At 38.5% G+C, this 26,630-nt stretch overlaps 2 protein-coding genes and 1 long non-coding RNA gene across 3 annotated transcripts; 2 read left to right on the plus strand and 1 right to left on the minus strand.

Annotated features, from left to right (window-relative positions):
- The first annotated feature begins 358 nt into the window (after positions 1-358).
- Positions 359-14,159, plus strand: pnpo (pyridoxamine 5'-phosphate oxidase). Its single transcript, XM_047377085.1, has 7 exons — positions 359-629; positions 1,842-1,966; positions 2,055-2,154; positions 4,546-4,599; positions 4,691-4,819; positions 4,904-4,974; positions 12,427-14,159. Exons 1-7 carry the CDS (start codon positions 441-443, stop codon positions 12,587-12,589), a joined length of 831 nt encoding a protein of 276 aa, XP_047233041.1. The 5' UTR covers positions 359-440; the 3' UTR covers positions 12,590-14,159.
- A 1,078-nt stretch (positions 14,160-15,237) lies between these two features.
- LOC124874839 lies at positions 15,238-16,181 on the plus strand. The gene is made up of 2 exons (XR_007039904.1): positions 15,238-15,502; positions 15,546-16,181. It is a non-coding gene; the product is annotated as an uncharacterized LOC124874839 (long non-coding RNA).
- Positions 15,796-25,759, minus strand: prr15lb (proline rich 15 like b). The gene is made up of 2 exons (XM_047376422.1): positions 25,595-25,759; positions 15,796-16,886 (listed from the first exon to the last, which is right to left on the minus strand). The coding sequence occupies exon 2, from the start codon at positions 16,857-16,859 to the stop codon at positions 16,530-16,532; it is 330 nt and encodes a 109-aa protein (XP_047232378.1). The 5' UTR covers positions 16,860-16,886; positions 25,595-25,759; the 3' UTR covers positions 15,796-16,529.
- Between the last annotated feature and the right edge of the window lie 871 nt (positions 25,760-26,630).

The raw sequence follows: 26,630 nt of genomic DNA on the forward strand, positions 1-26,630 counted from the left end.
AAATCTATCAGTCCACTTTAATGTACCCGTGTAATTCTATATTTGTTTCAAACAAAAAATAATAATTTGGTATGTAGGGTAAACTCAGGCTGGAATATTTCTTTCTATATCTTTGTTTGTGTTGCTACATTTCTCAGTAGTTTTACAAAGTAATCTGCCAAATACAGAACTATCCACGCCGTCGAGAAAACCACGATTTTTGAACCCTTCACAACGTACTGACGTAAGTTTTCTCCTTCAGTTTAATTTCATGCATTTGAGCCGTATTTTATTTAAGTCGTACCTAAATTAGGTTCGAAGACATTTTTTTTTTTATTTCCACCTAATTTTACAAAAAAAAAAAAAAAAAAAAACAACTATCTGTACAGTGGGCACAAAAGTCGCACGTTTGCATAATTGTTTACGTAAAGGGAGGTTACGTCAGAGTCTTTTTGACAAGCATGAGGCGCATACTCAGTACGAGTCTATTAAGACATTTCAGACCGTTTGGTAGAAATTCTCCCTCTCGTATCGACCTGACTGTGGGGGAACGGAGCGCCTTTTTGCTACATTTCTGCATTAAAACCGCAAGTGACCGCAGTAACATGGACCTGAGTAACATGAGGAAGAAATACAGGGACGATGACGAGGTGAGCAGCATTCAAAGCAACAGTCATAGTGCGGAGGTGCAAGGTCATGGGTTATTTTTTTGCAGTGTTCATTTTGTATTGACAAAACCCCCTACAGCAGATTCCAAATAAGTCAGCCAAAAGACAACGACTCAAAGTGCAAATGGCCAACGTGATCTGCATGATGCATGAGTTATTAAAGGCCCTTTGAGTGAAAGGATACTGCACTGCTTAGGTTGTTTCAGCTGCAATCTAGGTAAAGACCATTGCAATGTCTTCATATGCCTTTTCTTACAAACTCCAGTTATTTTAATTATAGGTGATAGACCAACATAATCTGTTGTGCAGTTATGACGTGGAACAAAAATTCTATATGCCTTGCAAAAGTTTTTGCAAATAATAATATGAAATGTTTTATGTGGATTTGTATCCAGCCATCTTTACTATGATACCCCTAAACAAAATCAACTACAGCTAATTGGCATGATGTCACCCTGAACTAGGGAGTAGAAATGCATTGAGAAATTGGCTGTGGACCATTGTCAGTCAACTTTTAGGTTGACCAATGACTTTCAAAGATCCAGTGTTTTTCTAAAAAGTGAATACACCATACAGGAGCTCAAACTGACAACAACACTCTTCAGTGTGCAAGTTATTACTGTGAGAATACTCAAACCCAGCTATCTTAAGCGCAAGTGAGGTATTTGTGGACTTGAGTCAGAAGAAGCGCAGAGATGTGAGAAGCTATTTAAAATGAAACAGTATTTTCTAGGGATGGATTGTTATGAAAATTTGGGTAAATATTTGCACTTGTCAAACTCATCATCTTCTGCTTTATCTGGGCCCGGGTCGTGGGGGTAGCAGACTTAGTAGGGATGCCCTAACCTCCCTCTCCACAAGGCATTCCCTGGCCAGCTGAGAGACATAGTCCCCGTGTTCTGGGCCTCCTCCCGGTGGGACGTGCCTGGAACACCTCCAGTGTTCAGTAATAATATTGGCTAAGTCTAGGCAATCTTCACTCAATAACAGGGTCCACACCAAAGAATGTTGTCAGCACGTAGGGCTTACATATGGTCCTGTCATTGACTGGGAAAATAATTGTATTTTGAAGTTTCTGACTAGCTGATCAAACAAAGAATTGCTCGCCAGCCAATTTCTCTGTGCACATTTGTGTGCAACGTTCTCTAAAGTTTGTTACCTTCTTTCGTTGAGCTAGTTGTGTTTTTTATGCAGTGCTTTGAGGAGAGTCAGCTTGTGTCTTTGGATCCCATCAAGCAGTTTGGAAACTGGCTTGATGAAGCAACAAAGTGCCCTAAAATTGAAGAGGCCAATGCTATGTGTATCGCCACGGCCACCAAGTAGGTAACCCTACTATCTCCCAGGAGGTTTAAAACACTAAAGACTTGTACTGTTTGTCATGATGTCCCATCACCTCGGTCTGATCAGGGATGGACGTCCATCCGCTCGTATGGTCCTGCTGAAAGGTTACAACAACGAAGGTTTCCGTTTCTTCACAAACTACGAGAGCAGAAAGGGTACTGAGTTGGTATGTAACTGCATTTTATGAAACATTTTTAATCCTTGTAGAACTCAAAATTCAAAGGAACTTCACTAAACCCCAAAATGAAATTTATTTATTGCAATATGAATAAACAATGTGATATTTACAAGGGATGTCCAGATCAGTCTTCAGCAAGGTCACCTCTGGCTCCTTCTAATAATATTTTCTTGCTGAGCAGTTTGCTAAAGTGCTACTCTAACATTAGCATGTTTTCTCTCTTTTTTTGATTCTACCAATTTTATTTTTCGGCTTGTGACATATCTAAGTATGATCCAGCCAATGATCTGTGGACAAAACTTACAGAAAAAGCTGTTTTGCTGCTTCATAAATGTAGTGCTTTGCTTTAAATGCCGTAACATTTAATGACTAGTGTTTTAACTGCACTTTGCCCACCTCTATAATCTAAGTTTGTGATGATGTACACAACCAGTCAAATTACAGATAGACCACAGGAAACAGGAGCCAATACAGTTTCTCGTTTCTTTTCTCGTCTTGTTTGATCACAATATATACAGTTTTTTTCTTTGAGGTTTACTAGTTTTGTTGTTTTTTTCCATGTCCTGTCCTGCAGAGTAGTTCTCAGAATTGTTTTCTGAGTGCCGAGAAGAAGCCCAACAGCTTTACTTTTTACAAGAGGAGCATTACGGCTTTCTCTACAATGCTCCGCTTAATATATTTAAAAAACCTTATTAGAAATGGCTTTGGGATAATTTCAGACGCAGTGGACATGGAGACGGAAACAAAAGGGGGGGAAATGAAGAAAGAAAGGGAGATACGTAGGGCAAAAAGTTAAAAGGGAGAGGAGATAAGAATAGAAGAGAAAGAGGGATAAAGAGGATACAAGATAACACCCTGGAAGTACCCTAGAGGAGGGTGTTATCTTTCTGTTACACCGCAGAAAGAGACCTCATTCTTAAAACTTTAGAAAAATATTTATGTTCTCTGGTTTTTTTTTCTTTGAGAAATTATTGTTTAATAGAGTCAATCAGCTACTATTTTGAGAAATGATTAATATCTGATAAAGCAATTTTTCAACATAACTTTTAGTGTTATGATAAATTATGTGGTAAAAACACCAAATATGGTTTGGTGGTTTTTATCAACTAACCAGGCAAAACAAACTATTTGGAAGCTTACGATGTTTAGCATTTTTGCGTTTAAATCTGAAACAATCTGGAAACTACTGAACATTCTGGACATCCAGAAGACTCAGGTGGAGGCCTCAACAATCTCCTGGATCAAAGACTACCTGACAAACAGACCACAGTTTGTGAGACTGAAGGGTTGTGAGTCTAACCAGGTAGTCAGCAGCACAGGAGCACCACAGGGGACTGTACTCTCACCATTCCTCTTCACTCTGTACACCTCAGACTTCCAGTACAAGACAGACTCCTGTCATCTGCAGAAATACTCGGATGATTCTGCAGTCGTGGGGTGGATCAGAGATGTACAAGAAGCTGAGTACAGGGAGCTGGTGGACCGCTTTGTGGCATGGTGTGGAAACAATCATTTCATTTTGAACGTGACTAAAACAAAGGAGATGATTGTAGATTTTAAGAGAAACAGGAATAAGTCAAAAACTATTTCTATCATGGGAGAAGAAGTGGAGGTGGTGGAGGAATATAAATACCTTGATGTTCACCTGGACAACAGACTGGAGTGGAGATTTAACTAAGCCATCTACAAGAAGGGACAGAGCAGACTGTACTTCTTGAGGAAGCTTAGGTCCTTTGGTGTTTGCAGCAAGATGCTGCATATCTTCTATAAGTCTGTTGTGGAAAGTGTGATCTCTTCTACCATCATCTGCTGGGGAAGCAGCATCAGAGCCAGGGACTTAAAAAAGCTCAACAAGCTGATAAAGAAGGCTGGCTCTGTTCTGGGGACTCCTCTGGAACCTCTAGAGATCATTATGCAAAGACCGATTCATCATAAAGTGGAGAAACTCATGGAGAACCCTGAGCATCCTCTTCATGAGACTGTCCTACAACAACAGAGTGTCTTCAGTCAGAGGCTTCTTCAGATCTGCTGTAAGACGGAGCGCTACAGGAGATCCTTCCTGCCCACAGCCATCAGCATCTACAACGGCTCTTTGAGGAAACCTTCATAATATGAGCTATAACAACATTTAATTTCCCTTTGGGATTAATAAAGTATTTTTGAATTGAATTGAATTATTGAATTTTATTCTAACTGTAGAAAATATTAATTTACTTTTTCAAATTCTTAAAAATGTAATGTTAATCCATTTACAATTTGCAACATGGTGTAAAATTCTAACAAATTAGGTGATTTAAGCTAATGATAATTAACTGTTACATAATTTAATGTTGATTTGATGCAGACGTTTTCTGGTTCTGACTGATTTTTCGTTGGCAGGAGAGTAATCCATACGCTTGCCTGGTTTTTTACTGGGAACCGCTTAACAAACAGGTAAAAGATACTCTAAATTAAGTTTGTTATCCATACTGTTTTACAATTTCACCAGTACTAATGGTACATTTACTCAAATTTTAACTTGTAGATCCGTATTGAGGGCTCAGTGGAGAGGATCCCCCACCAGAGCTCCTGTGAATATTTCCATTCGCGGCCAAAGCGCAGTCAGATCGGGGCCGTCGTGAGCCTACAGAGTACTCCAATTCCTAACAGAGATGTAAGAGATGGTAAAATTGCACAGTATTTTAGGTAATGCACATATGTAAAATATTTGTAGGCTGATCTTGAGCATTTCGTTCAGTATCTAAGGAAGAAAAATGCTGAACTAGAGGAGAAGTACAAGGACACAGAGGTACCAATGCCCGACTACTGGTGAGAATATCAGTTTTTTTCAATAATTCAAACTAATGTAACTAAAAAAAATTAGTTATTGACTTAGATGCCCCAATTACTTAGCCAGACATCAGAATTGAATTTTTTTTCCTTATGATCGCCAAGTCTGAATTATTTCTCCTATTCATTAAATACAAAAACTAAAAATTCCCGTCATTTCCAGTCAATAAACACATCAACCACATGCATGTACCTAAAAGAAAACCAGAAACTAGTATTGGGCAGAAAAAGCCCGATTGGTGTGTTGTAAAATGGGAGTTTTTGCTCTCTTTCGTCCCTGTGCACCACTGGGTCCGTTTCTCTCCAGTTCCGAGACCCAACCAGTAAAACCAGCAAAGTATTTACCTTATAAAATAATGAGAAATGGTTAAGTATAAAATCAAGATTTAATGCCAAAATTATCAGGGTACAGAGAATACAATTGATCAGATACAGAGTGACATTCACCTTCGGTACCGGGCCCCCCTCAGCCCATCTTCGGGATGAACCGAGAGGAGCCAAGAATGGATCGTGAGTCTTGCTTTTATCTATGCCTGTTCTTAACCCTCCTAAAGGGTCTCATCCTCTTGTATCAGTTTATCTTTGACTATGTGTTGCATCTTATGTGAAATCGACAGTTATGTTGTGTAAGCTGTAGCAGTGAGCGGTGCGGCAGATAAGCAACAAGGACAGATATATTTAATTAGGGCAGCAAAGAAATGATTAGAAAAGGTCACAGAATCATACATCCATAACAGTCCCCCTGTTGAGGTGGGAAAAACCCACCGCACATCAATCAATGTGTCTAGTGCATATGGACCTAAGCTAGAATATGGGTGGCAGTTCCTTCCGTCCGTCGTGTAACTCCGCCACCCCATAACGGAGTACCATCTCTCTGGTAACTGCCTGCAGCCCTCAGTGTGTGCAACCCCTCTGTTTCCCATAGAACAGTCCTATGCTGATGTGTGTCTAAAATTTAAATGATTAAAAACATTGCAAATAGATAATAATGCCCTGTTGAAAAATTAAAAATAATAAAAACCTAGAAGCACAGAGGAAATGAGCAGCACAATGGTCTGGTACGGTCCCACCTCCAGGCCGCAGGAAAGGGTTGGTCATCCTCCTGGTGTGGTATCCTTGGCTCCCCATTCCTGGTTGGCCTTGGGCAACGCCTGGTGTTGCATCCTCGGTTTATGGCTGTGATTTAATTTTGCTCCCATCGTCCTGCTGTCCACTGTACAGTATCATAATTTCTCCATCACATTGGTTTGGTTCCTTGGGGTCCACATCTTCACTTGTGCTCAAATATTCAGTGGACAATATCGGTGTGTGTTCAGGAACCGCTTCCATTTGATATTCTGGTAATCTCAAACCTCTGGTACCACTGGAACCAATCACACGATCAATACACCTGAGGATGAGAGCTCTTCCAAAAGGCATACAACAGCAACCACAAATATAATTGCAATAATAATAGATATGAATATACTTACCATTATGGGTCCCCAGTTACCAAACCATTTTCCAAATAATTCAGAGAATAGATTTTTTTTTCTTGAATATTCCTTCATTTCATTTCATTTGACAGGGTTCTTAGCCCCTGTAATGTTTTTGTCAAAGAGCCATCTGGACCTGGATTGTTGGGGATGGAAGTACAACCCAATTCTCCAAACATGCTACAAACACCTCCCTTTTCTGCTAAGATCATATCTAGAGCTAACCTATTCTGGTTGGCTACAAGGGAGGTGGCTGACAGTTGTTCATGCACAGCTTCAATTTCTCTAGTGAAATTAGCCAATCTCTGTGCATTATAGTGAATATAATTTATTCTATCTACATTTTTTTAGGTGTTATCTAAATAAGAATAGATTCAAACCCAACGGCCACCTGACCTGCCAATCTGAATTGGTCAGGCACTCCTCTCGGTACACCTATAGCATCCAACTACACGGGGAGCCCTCCTCCCATGAAATGGAATGTTTTTCAATATTATTGCAGGTGTATATTTATATTCTGGTGTCCAGATGGTTTTTGAGATCTGCTATTGGAATCACCTGGATGGGGGAGAGAAGAGAGAGAAGAGCACATTGTCCTGCCCAGTTGGCAGGTAACCATCCCAACAGTTTATTTCCTCCACAGTACCACCATACATCTGCTCTATTGACTGTTAATTTCCTGGCTATAACAGTACCTGTGAGGGGAATAATGGTTTTGCAGTGTCTGGGGTTTAGCCAACCAGCATTCCACTTACCTGAGGCAGTATTATTATTACAGAAACAGGTTACCTTAGAGACAATTAGAGGCCGAAAAATGGGCAGAGTTGTGTTTTGAGGTGCCCCAGGAAAAATGTTATCCCTTCCAGCACAATTATTATCCAAATTATCCTTAGACATTACTTACAACAAACATGCCATATCACTTTCATTTGTTTTAGATTTAGTTCCATTCACAAAGTTTTCAAATGCTGTTTCTATTAATAGGAGATTTGGTCTGGCCTGGGCACATACAATACACTTACCTTCATTTGCTTGTTTTGCAGCATCCTGGGCCTGTGCCAGCCAGGTGTTCTTTTGAGAGTATCCTGTTTCCAGAAAAATCCTTTGGTCTAAGGAAATTCTATCAGTACTAATAGCTTCAACCTTCTTGTGTTTTCCACCAGGATGTTGAAAGGAACCCTTTGTGGCTGGAGAATGCATATTCATTTTTATTAGTCCCATGGGATCCTTCCCCGTAACCTCTACCCCCAATACTAGATAAAAGTAATTTGCATATTCTGTACAACCTTAATCATACCATTATTTAGTCATTTGATCCTGTTAATCATTTGATCACTATAAACAGTCATTTTTCCCCCAATATATCCATTTCCAATTTTTCCATCCTATGATTAATGTTATTTCTTTTGTTTTCTCTGAAGTCTAAAGGTTAGTCAAACATTTGAGACAAACATTGAAACAGAAATTTAGACAAACACTTAAGACACACAACACATGCCGGCTTCAGCTTCCCCTCTTAAGGAAGTTTGGGCGGCCAAATCTTTTACCATCAAATTATTCAACCAGAACCCTGTGGCAGAATGACAGGTTCTATTTGGTTCTGTTCCCATCCCAAAGAGAATTTAGATCCAATTTCACCTCAAGAAATTTGTAAGTTTAAGTTTTCACCTTTGAAACTAAAACCCAGAAAATTGTTCCAACTTGCGAACATCTGAACACATATAGTGAACACCAACATTAGAGAAAAACAAATCCTGGTGCACTCTAAAACATTCATTAGTTGTCTGAACACAACTATGAATAAAAACCCAAAACAAATAATGAGCTCACAGAAACTGAAACATACCATTCGATTCATGAACCTTTCACTCATGTGGCCCACATCATTCATCATTCATACTTTGGGCCTTTATTCATTCCTGTCACACTCTTCTCAACCACACGTTTTCAACCCTCAAACACAATCTTTCGATTCCTGTTATGGCTTGCGAGATATAGGACCCCAGAATGCAGACGAGCAGGCAGCGTGATGGTAAGTGAAAAAGGTTTAATAACAAAAACTCACTCACAGCAGGAGGCAGGAACAAAATAACAAAAGGGCAGGCGAGACAGGCATGGCATGATCAAAAAACAACAAGACTTGGTTTGAGAAAAGTTTCCGCGATAATTGACAGAACAGGTGTGTATTTATGGAGTGTGACCAGGTGAAACAAGAAGACATTAATAGGTGCAGGTGATCCGAATTAACAGAACAAAACAGAGACTCTTGAACACAAACTAACAGAAACTAGAAAAAACATGAAGCAAAAGCATAACCAGATCCGAAAACCAAACTTGACAAAACATGAACAAGACGACAAAACTAAAGCATGACCAGGAAAATAAACAGAAACATGATTCAAAACTTGAACTGTGAAATAGAAACATAAGAAAAAACCGGAAACCAAACAACCCCAAATCATAACAGATTCCCATTGTTCCTGAACCCCAGAGATCTCATGTTCTCAGTAATAATGTGTCAATGGACCCATTTGTCAGGCTGGTCCCAGCCACCTTTTCAGGCCTTCTTCACCTAGGAGAAAAATAAATGTTTAGGGTTATCACTCACATCCTCAGGCAATATAGTGGGACGACTCATCAACCTTTCCAGAGAAATCATGAGTATTGTGACCGGCAATGCCTGAAAATAAACAGTTTGATCATACAGTCATCCCAGTACAACAAATTAACACAAACAACAAATCACAAACTTGGGTAGTGAAATCAGCATTTTTCTTTCTTTCACCATCTTCATTTCACAACACAATCATATTTATACATTGTTATTATATACAAAGAAGACAAAAATAAACGGCATTGCAGTCTTGCTGTGTACCAGCTTATTAAGCAGTAAAAGAAGATAAAAAGCAAATAGATTAGTTATAAACAGAATCATTTCGTACAGAAAAAGGAAAGAATAGCCCACCTTTGTAGCACCTGGTGATCTAACACAAAAACTATGGATACTTGGCCTCTTGTCACCCTTTTTGCAGCATCAAGTAGTGAAAGTTGAAAAATTAATTTGTACTACTCTCTATCACAATGAACCTATTTATGCATAAATCGATATGTATAATCCGCCAGGGATTTTATTGTTTTTAATTCCATAAATTAAATTAACTGTATCATTTAATGCAACAACTACTTTTGGTGAAAACCAGGTTTTAAATATAGGACATTCATTTTAATCTTGTCAGAAGGCAATGCTAGATTTATTCTGTTCAAATTATATAAAGTTAACAGCATTTTCCTCCTGCTGTAAGTCTTAAATGAGTGAACGTTTTTCCAAGTTTAATCACTGCAATTATTTGTTATAAAGTTTTTGAAAAATCATCTTTTGGAGTCGGATAAAATCTGAGTCTAACTGGTCAAGCTAAAATCCTAAATTTAATATTGTTTGAAAGCCTGTTGCCTTAAAAATTATCACATTATCTTTCTGAGAATGTTTTTCTTTCTGTTCAACCAGTAAAAAACCAGCAAAGTATTTAGCTTGTGAAATAATGAGATATGGTTAGGTATAAAATCAAGATTTAATGCCAAAATGATCAGTGAAGAGAGTATACAATTGAACAGATACAGAGTGGCATTCACCTTCGGTACCGGGCCCCCCTCAGCCCATCTTAGGGATGCACCGAGAGGAGCCAAGAATGGAGTGTGAGTCCTGCTTTTACACATGTGGACAAAATTGTTGGTACCACTCGGTTAATGAAAGAAAAATCCACAATGGTCACAGAAATAACTTGGCCCCATGGATCTTAAATTTCTGAATAATATGTGCAACTGTGGTCACAGGAACATGAAGCTGCTTGGAGATGGTCTTATAACCTTTACCTTTAACATGCTAGTCTATAATTTTATTTCTAATCTCCTGAGACAACTCTTTCCTTCGCTTCCTCTGGTCCATGTTGAGTGTGGTACAAACCATGTCACCAAACAGCACAGTGACTACCTGTAGCCCTATATATAGGCCCACTGACTGATTACAAGAATGTAGACACCTGTGATGCTAATTAATGGACACACCTTGATTTAACATGTCCCTTTGGTCACATTATTTTCAGGGGTACCATATTTGTGTCCAGGCCTGTTTCATGACTTTATTTTTTTAAATAATTCTGTTGAAGCATGTTTGAAAAGCAATGTCTGACTTTCATTTGTTCATTTTCATAGAATTTGTATTCATTATTACCTTTGTCAGATTCAAGTTATTTCTGTGACCATTGTGGGTTTTTCTTTCATTAACCGAGGGGTACCAGCAATTTTGTCCACATGTGTATCTGTGCCTGTTCTTAACCCTCCTAAAGGGTCTCATCCTCTTGCATCAGTTTATCCTTGACTATGTGTTGTATTTTATGTGATCAGTGGTTATGGTGTGTAAGCGTGCAGCAGTGAGCGGTGCGGCAGATGAGCAACAAGGGCAGATATATTTAATTAGGGCAGCAAAGAGATGATTAGAAAAGGCCACAGAATCATACATCCATAACAGGTGCATTCCTAATTATTAATCCACCAAAAGAACTTCATGTTTCTTGATATTCCGCCAGTTCGTTTATCTTAGACCTAAACATTAAAAAATGCGATCCTTATTAAATTGAACGGGGATTGAATTAAATTTTTAATTGTTTTAGGTTTGTCTCAAAAGCTGACAATGTCCAAAAAAGACTTTAACAGACCTTCAGAAAGCTAGGAGATCTATTGATTAGGACCCTTTCAAACAAGTACAAGAAGGCTGACTGGAAGAAAATGTTGTCAGAATTAGAAACTTGATTGTAATTATATACAAGACTACAATTAAAGTGTGTTCTGTCCCATTCAGTGCCACAGAGCAACCTAACTATAAAGAGCTACATAACCAATAATACAAATGATACATGGCTTTCAAATGTTTTGTACAAGTAAAAATCTGAATAGTGTAGCCCCGTTAAGTCTTAATACCCCAAAATTAAATCCTCTGCAACCAGTTGCATTTAGAAATCTCATAATTACTAAGTAGTGTAATTTAATGTCTAAAAATGAAGCTGTTCAGTGAAGGGCTCAGATGTTGTCTGTTTTTTATATTTATTTCATCTTTATTTGTACAGGATAGCCTTGTTAAAATCCACAGTCTCATTTTCAAGAGGGACGTGTTGACACAAGTAACACTAAAACACAGCTGATAAAACATCACAAATGAGAGGATAAATACCAGAAGCACTTAAAGCATGTATTAATTTGTTGTAGCACATTAGTGAACAAATATAATAAAAACAGCATCAGAATGGATCATGGGATGGATGGAGCTAAATCCTGGAAGAAAACCAGTTCGATGGGGCAAAAAGCTTGAAACTAGGCTGGAGGTTCACCTTCCATCAGGACAACGACGCTAAGCTTATGGCCAGTGTTTCAATAGTTAATTTGTTATAATGGCCCAGTCTGGACCTAAATCCAACCATTAAGCTGTTTGAAGACGTGAAAGCGGATGTTCACAGATGTTCTGCATACAGTCGGACTGAGGTTGAGGTGTTTAGCGAAGAAGAGCGGTTGAAAATGTCAGTGTGCAAAGCTGGTAGAAATATATTCCACATAACAAGCAGTAATTGATTCAACAGAATATTAGCTAAGGGGGCTGAACACAATTTTATGCCACATATTTTTGTTTTTATTATGTCAAAAATCATGTAGCATTTTCCTTTCACTTTACCATTATATTTGTTTTGTATTGGTCTATCAAATAAAATCCCTATTAGATACACTGAAGTTTGTTGTTGTAATGTGACAAAATGCAAAAATGTTGAAGGGGTATGAATCTGTTTGCAAGGTGCTATTCATTAAACGGAACTTTGCAAATTTTACTGTTTAAACTGTCTATAAGAAAGTACACCAGCATGATCTGCAAGTTGTTCCTCCATCAATTTCCAACTGTTCTGTGATCTTTCAGGGGTGGCTACATGGTCAAGCCTTACTCGATTGAGTTCTGGCAGGGTCAGACCAACAGACTCCACGACCGCATCATTTTCAGCAAGATGAAGGACGGAGAGAAACTGGGGGAGTTCCAGCATGAAGCAGAGGGAGGCTGGGTGTACCAGCGACTTTCTCCATGAAAACTAACTCCACAGATGTTTCATGCAGAACATCATGAACCTCAAAAGTAACCAACATCTAAAGGGACTGCTGTAAAACAATTTGATTTTGTTAAATCTGTGTCGACTGTGCTAGTAGTCATGAACCATCTGAACGCTGTGTTGATGCACCCTGACTGTACTGTGCAACTTGACGTTTTCTTTAGATTTTTTTAAAAGAAATGAGAAAAGTCTGTTACTCGATGCACAAACAATCTCCTTCACATAGTGATCACAGACGGTTGTTTATTTAACTTGAGAACAAGCAGTGTCTTAAAAAAGCACACTTGTCTTTCAGGTGCAGATTCAGTTTACAGTCTTTTGCAAACATAGTCAATGTCTTTCACTTTTTCTCCCATTAAAACTGCAATTAAAACTGCAAAACTCAGCGTAATTTATTGGGTTTTTAATTAATGGAAATAGTTCAAAATTGTGAATTGAACAATTTTTGCAAGTAAAAATGTGAGAGATGTGCTATGCATATGTATTCAGTCCCTGCTGAAGACAACCATCCCCACAGCAGAATTCTGCCACCACCATGTTTCAATGTAGGGATGGTGTGTTTATGGTGATGTGCAAGTTTTACTTCACACAGAGTTTTGCATGTAGGCCATTAAGTTTAATTTTGTCCTCATTAGAGCAGAGCATCTTCTTCATCATTCTGTCATCAAACCTCTGAGGCCTTCACTGAACAGCTGTGTTTAGGCTGATTTTTTATTTGGGGTTAAGGGATTGAATATACATGAATGTCTTACTTTTTAAATTATTTGTAAAAAAAAAAAAATACATTGAAAAAGGTGTTTTTTTTCCATTTCACAATATTTGTCTACATTGTGTTGGTCCATCAAATTAAATCCCAAATGAAAGACATTGAAGTTTGTGGATATACTGTGAAAAAATTTGAAAAAGTTAAAGTGACATAAATACTTTTTCAAAGCTCTGTATCTGATGTCACAATTTGTGTGTCTAGACTAATATTTTAAAGTCTTTTGCTATTTGAAAAAGAGAGACATCTGTTTGAGGCAGGTTGCTGACTTGAGTTTATTGTTTTCTGGGGAATACTTGGGAACAAGTAATTTCTAAAGGTAGAATATATGACAGCTTTCCAGACCCATAATCATGTTCTTTTAAAAAACGATTTCGGTTTTTCTTTAATGATTTGTAACCAGATGACCTGCAATGCATTTCTTGAATGTTAATGATGTCATATCTTTTTATTTAACATGAATCATGGATTTCCTCTGGGTATTACCTGGTGTCAGAAATTCTCATGTTAATTCACCTTAATAAACTTGTTTCTTGATAGAAACTCAAAAGAAAGATGTGACATGTCTTTAAATGATATTTTTTCTCACATTCAGTTTATCAGAGTGAAGGATAAAATGACTGTCGCAGGTTATATTTGCCTTTTAATGCTGATATTAAAAGTGCTCATACTGTCAACTACTATGCCAAATTGTGTGTCTTGTACCATTTAAACAGGCATTCACTGTTTAATCTTTGAGTCAAAGTAACTATCTGAAACTGCAATAAAGTTTAATTTTGAACAAAAGTGCGTGTTTGTCTAGCAGGTGGCAGTAGAATTACAGTGGAAAAAAACAGAAATAAGCATACTATACTTCTGAGAAAAGTCAAATATTCTTTTGCACAGCTCAAAAGTCTATTTAGATATCCAAATTTGGCAGGTAAACTTAAATTGTTTCACATTGATGAACATTATTGTAAATACATTTTCAGCTTTTCATAAGTTTGCTGTTTTACAAAATGGCTTCATAAGACTAAATAACTGAATCAACTTATTATGGTGATGCTACTTTCTAATTAAATCACCACAGTCTAAGATACTGGTTCTGGCATGCTGATAGCATTAAATAGACCAATAAAAAAATACATTTGAACCAGTTCCTCTTAGGAGCTTCAAGCTCTTATTTTCTAACCTTTTGTAGCAACTAACTGTGATAACTTGCTGATGTGTCTTAAAAAAGAGCAACATGTGAAGACTGAAGAACATTTTGAACTACTATTTTTCTCTCTGTTGCAGCTCGCTGTGTTGCAGTTGTACTTAGGTTATGAAGGACTACCAGAAATGACACATCACAACACTCAACAGTGATTAACAAGACTGTTGAGAGCAGATTGGGTATGATATTAGGTTTCAGAAATAATGAGTAACATTGTTCTGTATGTAGTAATTCATTAGTGCAAGACCTCAGTGTTTTGATTCCTAACCAGATTTTCAAATTACAATAGATTTTCATGACTGAAAAACAGTTGAATGGGCAATTAATGTGCTCATAGCAATTTAAAAAGCATAAAAAACCTGCCAGATCAAAAATCGAGATAAACTATAATTTAACTTTTTTGCTTGTTTGAAGCAGTGAGGTTGAAAAGGCAGGTAAACAGCCTGATTCGTCAGTCATTTTCTATACCGCTTCTTCCATAGTGGGCCGTGGGGAAGCTGGTGCCTGTGTCCAGCAGTCTATGGGCAGGAGGCGGGTTACACCCTGGACAGGTTGCCAGTACATCGCAGTACAACCAAGCACACACTCATTCACACTCCTAAGGGCAATTTAGAGAGACCAATTAACCTAACAGGCATGTCTTTGGACTGTGGGAGGGAGCTGGAGTATCCAGTGAGAACCCATGCATGCACGGGGAGAACTTTCAAACTCCATGCAGAAAGACCCCCGGCTGGGAGTCAAACCCAGGACCTTCTTGCTGCAAGGCAACAGTGCTACCAACTGCAGCCCCTAATCTCTCATAGCACCTAGCTGTGCCACATCGCTCACACTAGATTGTACGTACAACTAAACAGCTTTTTCCCTTTTGTAATGCATAATCTATATGGAACATTTACTATTTAAAGTTGTAGTGGATCAGAGTCATCAAATGGAGGTTTAATCAAATGAGAAACCATTTAACCATTTAATCAAATGAGGTTTGGTGCATATATTCTAATAATTTTAAATCTTCTGACTCGGAAAAAGGAGAAGAAAAGCCCAAAACCCCATAATAGTGTACTCTAATGTAATTTCCTCTGGAAACATACTATAAATAACACCATTTGTAAGCTTCTTCCTTAATGAGAAAATTTATATTGTTTAGTATTACCAGTAAGTACCACTGAAAATTATCTATCCAGTGTCTATTCCAGTGTTTTTCTGGGTAACTAAAACAAAATCGACAAAAATGTTGAAACAATTTATTTCAAATAATAATTTAATATTAACCCCTAAATTCTTTACAAGGTTCATTTACAAAATTTATAAACTTGTATTTGATTCATAGCATTAAACAGCACAATAGAAATTGATAAAGAGCCCTTCAAAAGGCAATAAAACATTCATGGAGTAATTTTTAATATAATGAACGTTTTCTCTTTATTTTTTTCTGGGAGTTTTGGGGAATTGTTATTGACATTTAGTAACCATAATTTAATACCAGCTACTGAGAAGCATATACAAATTTTCAAACATTTCAGATTTTTGTTACATTTTTTATGGTTTTCACATAAAAGTCAAGCAAAATTCACTATAAGTTTTGATAAAAGGTCTTTCTTAAAATAATGAAAATCCATAACTGTTACACAAGGCAAAGGAGGTTAAGCTTAAACTACTTAATTTTAGCCATTAATTTCTTTGAAAAAACAACAACCAGTGCAAAAATGCTTGAGAACATTGGGACATTTGGTTTCAGAATTCAACATTTAAAATCGGGAAAAATATGTTTCCAGAACCTGTCCCTGATTTGGTTTGTGAATATAGTAAGATTGGTTTTGAGATACCACAGATGTTTTAGTAACTGTATCCACTTGGGTGTGGTACATTTTGACAAAAGCTGGTGTATTTTTGAACCCTCGTCAAAGACTTTGTGAATGTCAGAGTGATTTATGACACTTTTATAATCAAGTATGTGTATTTTGCTATTTGTCCGTCTTGTTTTTATGATTCTCGTTACTAAGGTTGTGCTCTGCAAACAGACTTGGGTTCTCCTCCAGTGTGGATCGGACTTTCTTTTTCTCTTTGAAGCGACCGGAGTGGGATACTTTCACGTGGCGGCCCTTGGTGGCAGATTTATCCACAATCTTCTCCAGCCTGGCATTGAACTGGCTGTCCATATTCTCTGAAGAGATGCCTGCTTGGTCTTTGTTCTCATTGTTGCTTCCATGCTCTGCTGGGATTTCATACAAAACCTTAGGTTCAGATTTCTTCTTGCGTAAGAAGGTCAGCTTCCACCAGCTTGAGTCAGCCATGGCACCAGCATAGACAGGAGGATGGGCCTGCAGGGTTCAGAGAACACCGTTAAGACTGCTTTCAACATTCAGTTAAATCCTCTTCTTCATTAACTCGTTCATGGTAATAAAAGGATCATTAAAGGCAAAAAGTGATTGAAAATTACAATAGATCACAATGAATTATTTTTATATTTCTCTAATAGGCACATGGTTTCTGGATATTTCAGTAAGTAGTAGTAAGTTCATCTTTCTTTCCAGAAATTCAGTTAATATCATTTCTAATCACAGAAATAGAATAATAAAACACATTTGAATGTAACTGGGTTTTTTGTGCCCAGAATGAGTGAAAAGATACTAGTTGCCCGAACAACATCAGAACAATACAGTAGACAGAGGGCCTGCTGATCTTCAAAAGGTTTGCGTGTACAAAAACATGTACAAACTCAACTGCATGCGCAAAGCTGATCTACAAATTACGTTCAAATCGAATGGTGTTTGTAAAATGGGCGGAACAGCAGCCGCAAACGTTTTTGCATGTTTGCTTTCATGAATATGTAAAACATATGCTAATGATCCGAACACACCAATTTATGGGAGGAGGATATGCAAATGTAATTCCTTTCCACCTGCAACGTGAATTATCAAACTTGAAACGGATTACGGGTACAGTTTTTGTGACTATATTTAGCACATTAGAAAGGCAGGTGCAAACTGGCACGCAAAAATGTCTGCAGTCATTGTGGTGAGAAGGAGGCATAGATAGAATGACAGAGAGAGAACCTTCTGTGCACAGGTCAACATATTTTTACTGTCAGAAATAAAAATAGTAGAGATATTATCTATCTTGCAATGCCAGTTTAAGCTGCAGCATTATGAATCCAGCACACCATCACTTAATAAGACAACACCGTTATGTCTGGATGTAGTAGAGGAGTGCTTCAATACAGCCCAGAAAAGGTGGTACAGATTATAGTTGTCTGGTGCATTTTTGCAGGGGGACTGCAGACAGTCTTTATGCAGTTAAACCAAAAATACAATGACTCACCTAAATATTGTGGCATGTTTATAAACAAACAGATCTGATCAACACCTCATACGATGACAGTCAGTAGCACACGCAAAATTCTCATTTAAATAGGGCGGTCTGCACTGCAATTTTTTTTTTTTTACACAAGAATGTTAGCATTCCTTGGGCCTGATCTTTAAAGATTCAAAATAAGGAGTGCTATATTGCTTGTGCAAAAGAAATTGCACGTACAATATGTGGGGGTGTTGCATGCGATCTACAAAGACAACATGTACAATGGATAACGGGCCCCATTTAAATGGGAAATTGTGTGTACTAATTTTAGACTGTCTTGGAGAGTGTCGAAGAGCAGAGCATCGGTAAAAGAAAGATAAGGTTCAAGGCCATGGAATTGGAGGTAATAATAAAAATAATAATAATAACAATAATAGTTAATTGCATTTATATAAGTATCTTAAAGTGCTACAAAACAACAGTAAAAATATAATAGAACATCATTCTGTGACTGACTGATTGATAATAGAACATAAAAATACTAAAAGCTACAGGTAAACCATGAAATATAAAACCTAGAAAAGCTGACAGCCACTGTCAGACTTACATCGAAATACAGCTCTAAACAGCTCCACCTACTACTTCACCCACCCTGCAACTCTGAGAGCTTTCAGCTTTCTTACTGTGACAAGTGATTCGAATTGATTGATTGTTTCATTATTGGACTTCTGTGCCGGTCCCGGATTGTCCATAATTAACACCATGTTCAAGCATAAGGGTGTTCATCAGTGCACTTGGCCCCAGGACACCCTAAGCAGGAGGTCCATGATCGACTTTGTAGTCGTGTCTTCGGACCGTGGCCTCATGTCTTGGACACTCGGGTGAAGAGAGGCTCTGAACTGTCCACCAATCACCACCTGGTGGTCAGTTGGATCCACTGGAAGAGGAGGAAGCTGGACAGACTTGGCAGGCCCAAGTGTGTAGTGAAAGTCTGCTGGGAACGTCTGTCGGAGCCATCGGCAAGGGATGTATTCAACTCCCACCTCCGGGAGAGCTTTGACTCGATTCTGGGAGAGGTCGGAGAAATAAAGTCCGAGTGGAGTATGTTCCCTACCTTTATTGTCGATGCTGCTACCCGTAGCTGTAGCCTTAATGTCTGCGGTGCCTGTTGCGGTGGCAATCCCCAAACCTGGTGGTGGACAGGGATGTCATCAAGCTGAAGAAGGAGTCCATAGGGTATGGCTGGCTTGAGGGACTCCTGAGGCAGCGGACAGGTATCGTGAGGCCAAGCGTGATGCAGTTTGAGTGGTAGCACAGGCAAAACAATCTGATCTGGGAGGAGTTCGATGAGGCCATGGAGAAGGACTATTGGTCGGCCTCGAAGTGAAGTGTAGGTGTGGGTGGGGGGAGCTGCTGACCTCGACGGTGGCATTATCGGGCAGTGGAAGGAGTACTTTGAGGATCTTCTCAATCCTGCCATCGTGCCTTCCTTGTTGGAAACAGGGAGTATGGAGTTGTACTCGTTTATCATGCAGGCCAAGTCACTGAGGTGGTCAAAAAGCGCCACGGTGGCAAGGCTTCAGGGGTGGATGAGATCTGCCCTGAGTACCTCTGGTTTCTGGATGTTGTGCATGCTGTCATGGCTGAGACGCCTCTTCAACTTTGGTGGCAGCTGGGAACAGGTTTGGGGGGTGTCTGGTTTGGGGACCAGTGGATTTCGTCTCTCCTTTCTTGCAGATGATGTGGTTCTGCTAACTTCCACTAGCCAAGACCTATAGCATGCACTGACAACTGAGTGCAGAGCGGCGGGGATGAGGATTAGCTCCTCCAACCCTGAGGCCAAGGCTCATGACCCAAAAAGTGTGCCCTCTGCAGGTTGCAGGGGAGTTCCTGCCTCAAGTGGAGGAGTTCAAGTATCTTGTGGTCTTGTTCACGAGTGAGGGGTGAATGGAGCGGCAGATTGAAAAAGCGCCAGTTAGTTGTAGTAAAGACGGAGCTGAGCCAATAGTCGAAGCCCTCAATTTACTAGTCGTCTACGTTCCTATCCTCACATATGTACATCAAAGAGAGGAGTCAACTGAAGTGGTTCTGGCATCTGTTCCGGCAGCCCCTGGACCCCTCCCTCAGCAGGTGTTCCAGGCAAGTCCCACCGGGAGGAGGCCCAGGGCACGCTGGAAGGATTATGGCTCTCAGGTGGCCTGGGACTGCCAGAGGAGCTGAAGAAGATGTCCGGGGAGTGGGAAGTCTTGGGGTCTCTGCTGATACTACTGGTCCCGCAACCCGGTCCCGGATAAGCGGAAGATCACGAGTACGAGTTTGCTAGTTGATCTTACTTGCTATTTGAGGTTAAAGGCGAGTGTACAAGCAACATCCTAAGAGAGGTAAACCCTCAAAAATTAAAATTAGGAACTAATTTCAATATTTTTATTTTTATTTTGTGTGTGTGTGTGTGTGTGTGTGTGTGTGTGTGTGTGTGTGTGTGTGTAAGTTTGAGATAAGTTGCTTTCATAACAATGTGCTCTTCTAGTGTACACAGTGTTCTGCTCTACAGGCCCCTTCTTAGAAAGCTGAGCAAAGCCATTGTTGCCCTCTTTCACCTGCTGCTCATCTCTTTGGTGATGAGACACCTGACACCTTGGTACCAGCTGATAAATTAATGATTATCTGAACAGGATCCTCTGTTGTCTCATGTGATCTGATACGAAATGGCTTCTCACTGATCAAGAAACAAGCTGCCGGCTGTCAGTCCAGCCTGCAGAACATAAACCTATGTATGGATTTACTGCTACTTACTGCTAGATTGTCTGGATTCATACATTGGTGTTTATACATGTATGGTTCTGTGAAAAAGTATTTATCCTTATGGGAATTTGTACTGTTTTTGCTTTTTTGTCACACTTAAATGCCATTGAGTATTAAATCAAATTTTCATAACAAAGATAACCAGTTTTCAAAAAAGTGGTTATTTTCTAAAATTTCTCTGGCCACATCCAGTTCTGATTACTGTTCAACCTGTTGAACCACAAAATCCTTTTTCTGACAACATGAAGTAGACTGAATGATCTCAAAAAGCAACACATTTCAAGAAATTCAAGTAAAGATGAAAATTAAAGTTATTGACATCTATCAGCCTGGAAAGGGTTACAAATCCTTTTCTAAGCATTGGGACTTGAACGAAAGTGAGAACTGTTATTCACAAATGGGTGAGTAACCTTTACAGAAGTTGCCAGGAAATTATTCCATGAGCGCATCAATGACTCATCCAGGAGGTCACAAAGGACCCCAGAACAACTTCTAATGTAGTGCATGTCTTACTTGCCTTGGTTGGGTTCAGTATTCATGAATCAAGAATAAGAAACAAACTGGGAAAATTTGTATATATGGGAAGATTATATGGCCAAAACCACTGTTGGGCAAAATAAAAACAAAGGTTTGTCTCACATTTGTCAAAAAACATCTTGATGTTTTCCTCAAGACCTTTGGGAAGATATTTTGTGGACTGACAAGGAAGAAGAACTTTTTGGAAGATGAGCATCCCATTGCATCTGGTGTAAAACTAACCACATATTAGCAACAGAACCACATACTGACAGTCAAACATAGTGGTGGTAGAATGCTTGTCAGGTACTAGTTTGCTTCTTCAGGACCTGGATATGCGCTGTAATTGACTGAACCATGAATTGTGCTCTCAACCACAAAATTCATTTTTTGTCAGTGTCTGTCTATCAGTCTGTCCGTCCATCCATTCGTCCGTCTGTTTGCAAAAAATCTCAAAAGGTTATGAACGGATTTGGATGAACATTTCACACAGGGTGCGTTTTAGGCCAAGGAGAAGATGACCAGATTTTTTGGGTGATGTGGAGCACCATCTAGATCCTGGATATTTTTGAAGGATTATTTGTCATTTAACTTAAAATTCCCATATGGTTCCTCACCCTATCCGCTGACATGCAGTGGCTTTGGCAGAGGTTTGTGCTCTGAGGGCTTATTTCGTTTGCTCATGTTATCTTTGCCTAGTCATAAATTTTGTTCGATGATCAGAAACATGCAAAAACAGAAGACATCTTTGAGGGGACAAATACTTTTCCACCACACTGTGGATACACAGGAAACAGTAACCTCTGCAGTGCACCATTGCCTGGTAACCATACAGCTAAAACAAATACCTTTTCAACAAAACAATTATTAACTCGGTAATCTGAGTGCATGAATCATAAACTGTTTTATGGTTTGGAAATGGTCCTTGATAAATCAGCCTATAAACAACCTGGCACTTTTGGGTTTCTGTTTTCTTTTCCCAATATCTTGTTTTGAAGGTTTCCTTAAATGTTGGGTATTATAAAAAACGTTTTACTTATTATTTATTTGATATTGGTTTTAATGTTGTCTGAGAACAGATTAAAGATACGTTTCATCAATAGCTTCAGAAATCAAACCTCAAATACTGTGCAATCAGGCAGGTTGCCTATGTTATCACAACACAACCTCTGATCTCCACACAGTGTGTCTAAACTGTGTGGAGAAGTAAAATTGCTGCATGTTGCTTCATTTGCATCAAATCTGGAGGTGTATAAATAACACCGGTGTTTACTAAAATTTTGCTTTTAAGCTCACATCCAATCACTATTTTAACATTTGATGAAGAGGAGTTAAAAAAGGGGATCCAAGCCTGAAGTTTTTGTGCGTGTCAAATGTTCCTTTTAACTCATAAAGCCAACAAGCTAGTTTTTTAGTTTTGTTTATGGACCTGGCTGATTAGTTGTATTTGTGTTGTTATGTGGAAATGTAAAAGAAAATTGCAGTCACAATCTAAAGTGTGTTCTTCAACTGAAGCAAACATCTAATCAGACAATAAAAGATGATAGTTTCCATAAATTGTCATCGAAAAATATAGAAATCATCAAAAGAGTCCAAACTGAAGTATTTTTAACCCTAACCCTTTTTTTTTAATGATTAACCATTTTAAGATCACTTTGGAAAAGCCTATTATGATTTCTTTTACATCAGCAACATCTCTTGGAAAATGTTTGATGAAATTTGCTACACAACACATTCCTAAAACCAGCCACAAATGAGCTCACTATCATGCTCTAATAAAGGGTGACTTAAGTAAAAAATAGGTGCCTTTATGTTGGAAAAATATAATAAGCAGAGACTGTTTGCTTTTTTTCTATTATTAATCATATACCGATTATCTTCAACAAAAACCTATTTGAACACCCAGTCCTGGGTCCCCAACATAAAATAGCCCAAGACCCCTACTGTCTGTGACTTTAAACCAGCTCATGATCACATCTCACCTTTACTGGACCCCAGTCCAGTGTTTCCCACACTATACAAGTAACTTTTTCCCGTATGTAATTCCAGCCTATCCTGTCAGTTTGACTAACTGTTGGTGGGGGTGCTGTAATAATTAGAAATTATTAGTTTGAAACATTCTGATGGAACAAATGAAGAAGACCTTTCCAAGGCGGTGCAGAAGGAATACTTAGTATTAATACACGGCACTGTAAATACCCACATGCCAGGAGTAGTATGGGATCAAATTAGCATTTCACAGCCACATGGAGCATATTCCTCATTGCTAGGAAAAACTTTCTAATGGCAATGACTTAATTGCCCGTTTTGAAGTACTGTCCTTAGCAACAACAATTGTGAAAAAACTAATAAACTTACTACACTCATCATCTGGTAAAATGGATGCAAATGGTTGTAAAAGTAACCTGACCTGTATAGCGAATCTGGTACACTACCTCATACCAAGTACAGAGTATTTACTGTTTGTTCGTGTTCATTTCAGGAAAAAAGATTAGTTTATCTTATCACTATGATAAAAAAGCATGAATAATTATAAATCTATCCTGGGGTGCATTAAATTATTTGAAATTCCCCTCCCTTCCCTAGCAATGTTTAAAACTTAAACATATGTTCATATGAATACTAGTTTGAATGATAGTTTGCCTTTTTCCTGTGTCTGAACACACCCAAAACTGAGCTGACAATGAAATCTGAAGGCTCTGCAGATTGTAGTCCAAGCTTTATGAGCTTCATAGGTGCAACAATGTCCCTTTTATGAGCACTTAAAGGAAGCAAAGAGGCACACAAATCTCCTTTTGGTGTGGTCATTTTTATCATGAAGCACCTATGCAAATAAAGAGCCAGTGCCCTTTCACAGAAACTCTCATTGGATTCTTATCTGGATCATGTGATGCTCTGCACTTGGCACGGAAGGTAAAATACCCCGAGGCTAAAATATTTCTCATTTATTTTGTATTTGGAATTAAAACGTCTGATTTAGGTCCTACAGAAAAGTGCAGTTTAGTGATGCAGTGCTCTGGGCCTAATTTCCCAGTCTGACCCTGTGTTGCATAATTACACCAGTGTTTGTAAAGATGCTCAGGTAACAGATAGTTGTAAACTAGGAGGAGCTTTATTATTTTTCTTTCATGTTATATTTCTCAGATATTTATGTTTAATGCTTCATTGCAAACATTTTATTGACATTGGCAGCATTTTTGAATTTCTATTGAGCATTTTCTGCACTTTCATATCATTTTAAGAGACAGATGACAGCAGCACAATATGCACACATATTTCTTTTAGTGAGCCGTGTTTGACTTAGATGTGACCTTTGAGACAAAATCTCCTGTTGACACAAAGGAGCCCCCTCCACCCTCACCTCCACTGCTCGTTTTTAATAAGTTACCATGCATTCTGTTATGTGTGTGGCTGAGCAGCTTGAGCAAGTTCCAGAGATCCCAACAGGTGGGGACAAGGGAACACATATAGGAATAACTAACCAGCAGCAACCATGTTTGAGCAGCAGAGACACAGACACGGGGGGGATCCAAGGGCACCGGGCCTCCACTGGTTTCACCATAAAGCAGGCTCACTTCAGGTTCTCAGGTTTCCTCTCTTGTGCCAAAGTCATTGCTGACCCGTGGCAGAAGAGTCAACGGTGTTGATAAAGGAGGGGGTTATTTTTTTCAGTTTTATATCCAGTGCTTATCATGAGGCGTATTTATTAGTATTTTTTGGTAATAAAAGTAGCCAATTGCTTCTATAGCATCAAAGTCCAACAGATTATCATTGCTTTTATGGCTAATCTTGTGACAACCAAGATGGGCATCACTCTTACTCAGTTTCCATAGTGTTTCATAGCATAATATTACTATACATATTCAGTTGTAATTAGCATCTACAGGTTTAAGCCAAGTAAGGACCGCAATCAAAAACTTTAAAAAGTGTATTGAATTCCTAACTGTATATTTCTGTAAATAAAATCATTGGACTTGACAAATCAATAACCATAGCAAGAGAAATAAAATCATATTTAATCAGTATATGTTTGCATTTGCATGCAGAAAAGCAACAGCCAAAATGTATCTAAGAATATGTTTTATAAAGCAACCCAAAGTATTTTTTCTCCAATACCCTCATGACATTTTGGTTTAATGTAATTTAATCCTTAATTGCTCAAAATTCTTAACTTTACAACAGTAAGTGAAGAAAATGCTACAAACATTAATTTAATAATTTAAATTGCAAACGTTTTACAATTTTATTTTATTTTAAATGGTAAGGTAACACAGTTTTACAGTTTGAAAAAGTGGAACCATCAGTGCTTTGGTAATATTGGTTATGTCACTGAAACCTCTTCTAACATTAGGTTATAGACTTGGTACCACCATTTGGTGCAAACAGGAATCAGATTTCATTTTTGTTCTCTTACCTTAGGGACGACGAGCTGCCTGTCTGAATGAGATTCTCTCAGATGTGAAGATGTCCCACCATGATGATGAAGTCTTCTTGTTGTAGTTTTTTCAAATCTGCTGACTCTTCTCCTCAGGTAATCATGCACAGGTGTAGCATCTCTCTCCCTCTGCCTCTCCCTCCAGCCTTGTTCTCATGTATGCCAGTTAAGAACACACCCTTTTCAAACATACACACACACACACACACACACACGCTCCTAAGGCCCGCCCAGCTAAGTGCACAGCAGTGTTGCAACATTGTCACCAAGCGACCTTCAGCATTACAAGGTGCGCTTAACTATTTTTTTTTTGTGTATCTCACCTCAGAAGGGAATGTTGTTTTATCTTAAAGTGGAAGTTGTTAGCATGATGAACCCCTGAATTTTCCCATTTCAGAGTGATTGTGAGCTGGAAATTGGAGCAAAGTAGGGGGGATTTTGAGCTGCTTTGCATGGCTTTGTGTAAAATCACAGACAGTGAGTGGGTGCCTTGGTGACCATTCAAATGTGCTGGAAAATAGGCCTAGGGGCTGAGAGTTTCTGCCATTGCTGCTGCAGGGATTTAAACATATACTTTTCTTGACTCTCTGATTTCTCATGCCTACAGAGTTGATTAATATTATTTTAATTCATTAATTAATTATTTCAGAAATATAAATAGGAAACTGTAATTCTTCTGTTTATTTACTTTACTTTACTTTACTTTACTTTAATGTTTCAGATCATGACATTTTAGTATCAAACAATTACTATACAAGTAATCAATACAAGAAAGCATCTTCAAACAATGATTTCATTTATTAAGGGGAAAAAAACAATTCAAACCAACCTGGCCCTATGTGAAAAAGTAATTGCTCCCCTAAATCTAACAACTTCCATTAAGTGTTTGTGATAACTGGCCATGAGTTTTTACACCACTTTGGAGGTAGTTTACCTCAATCATCTTTATTGAAGTCTTATAATTCAGCCACACTGGAGGAATTTAAAGCATGGATAGCCTGTTTAAGGTCATGCC

This window comes from Girardinichthys multiradiatus, chromosome 10 (genome assembly GCF_021462225.1).
Source record: "Girardinichthys multiradiatus isolate DD_20200921_A chromosome 10, DD_fGirMul_XY1, whole genome shotgun sequence".
Taxonomy (NCBI): Eukaryota; Metazoa; Chordata; class Actinopteri; order Cyprinodontiformes; family Goodeidae; genus Girardinichthys; species Girardinichthys multiradiatus.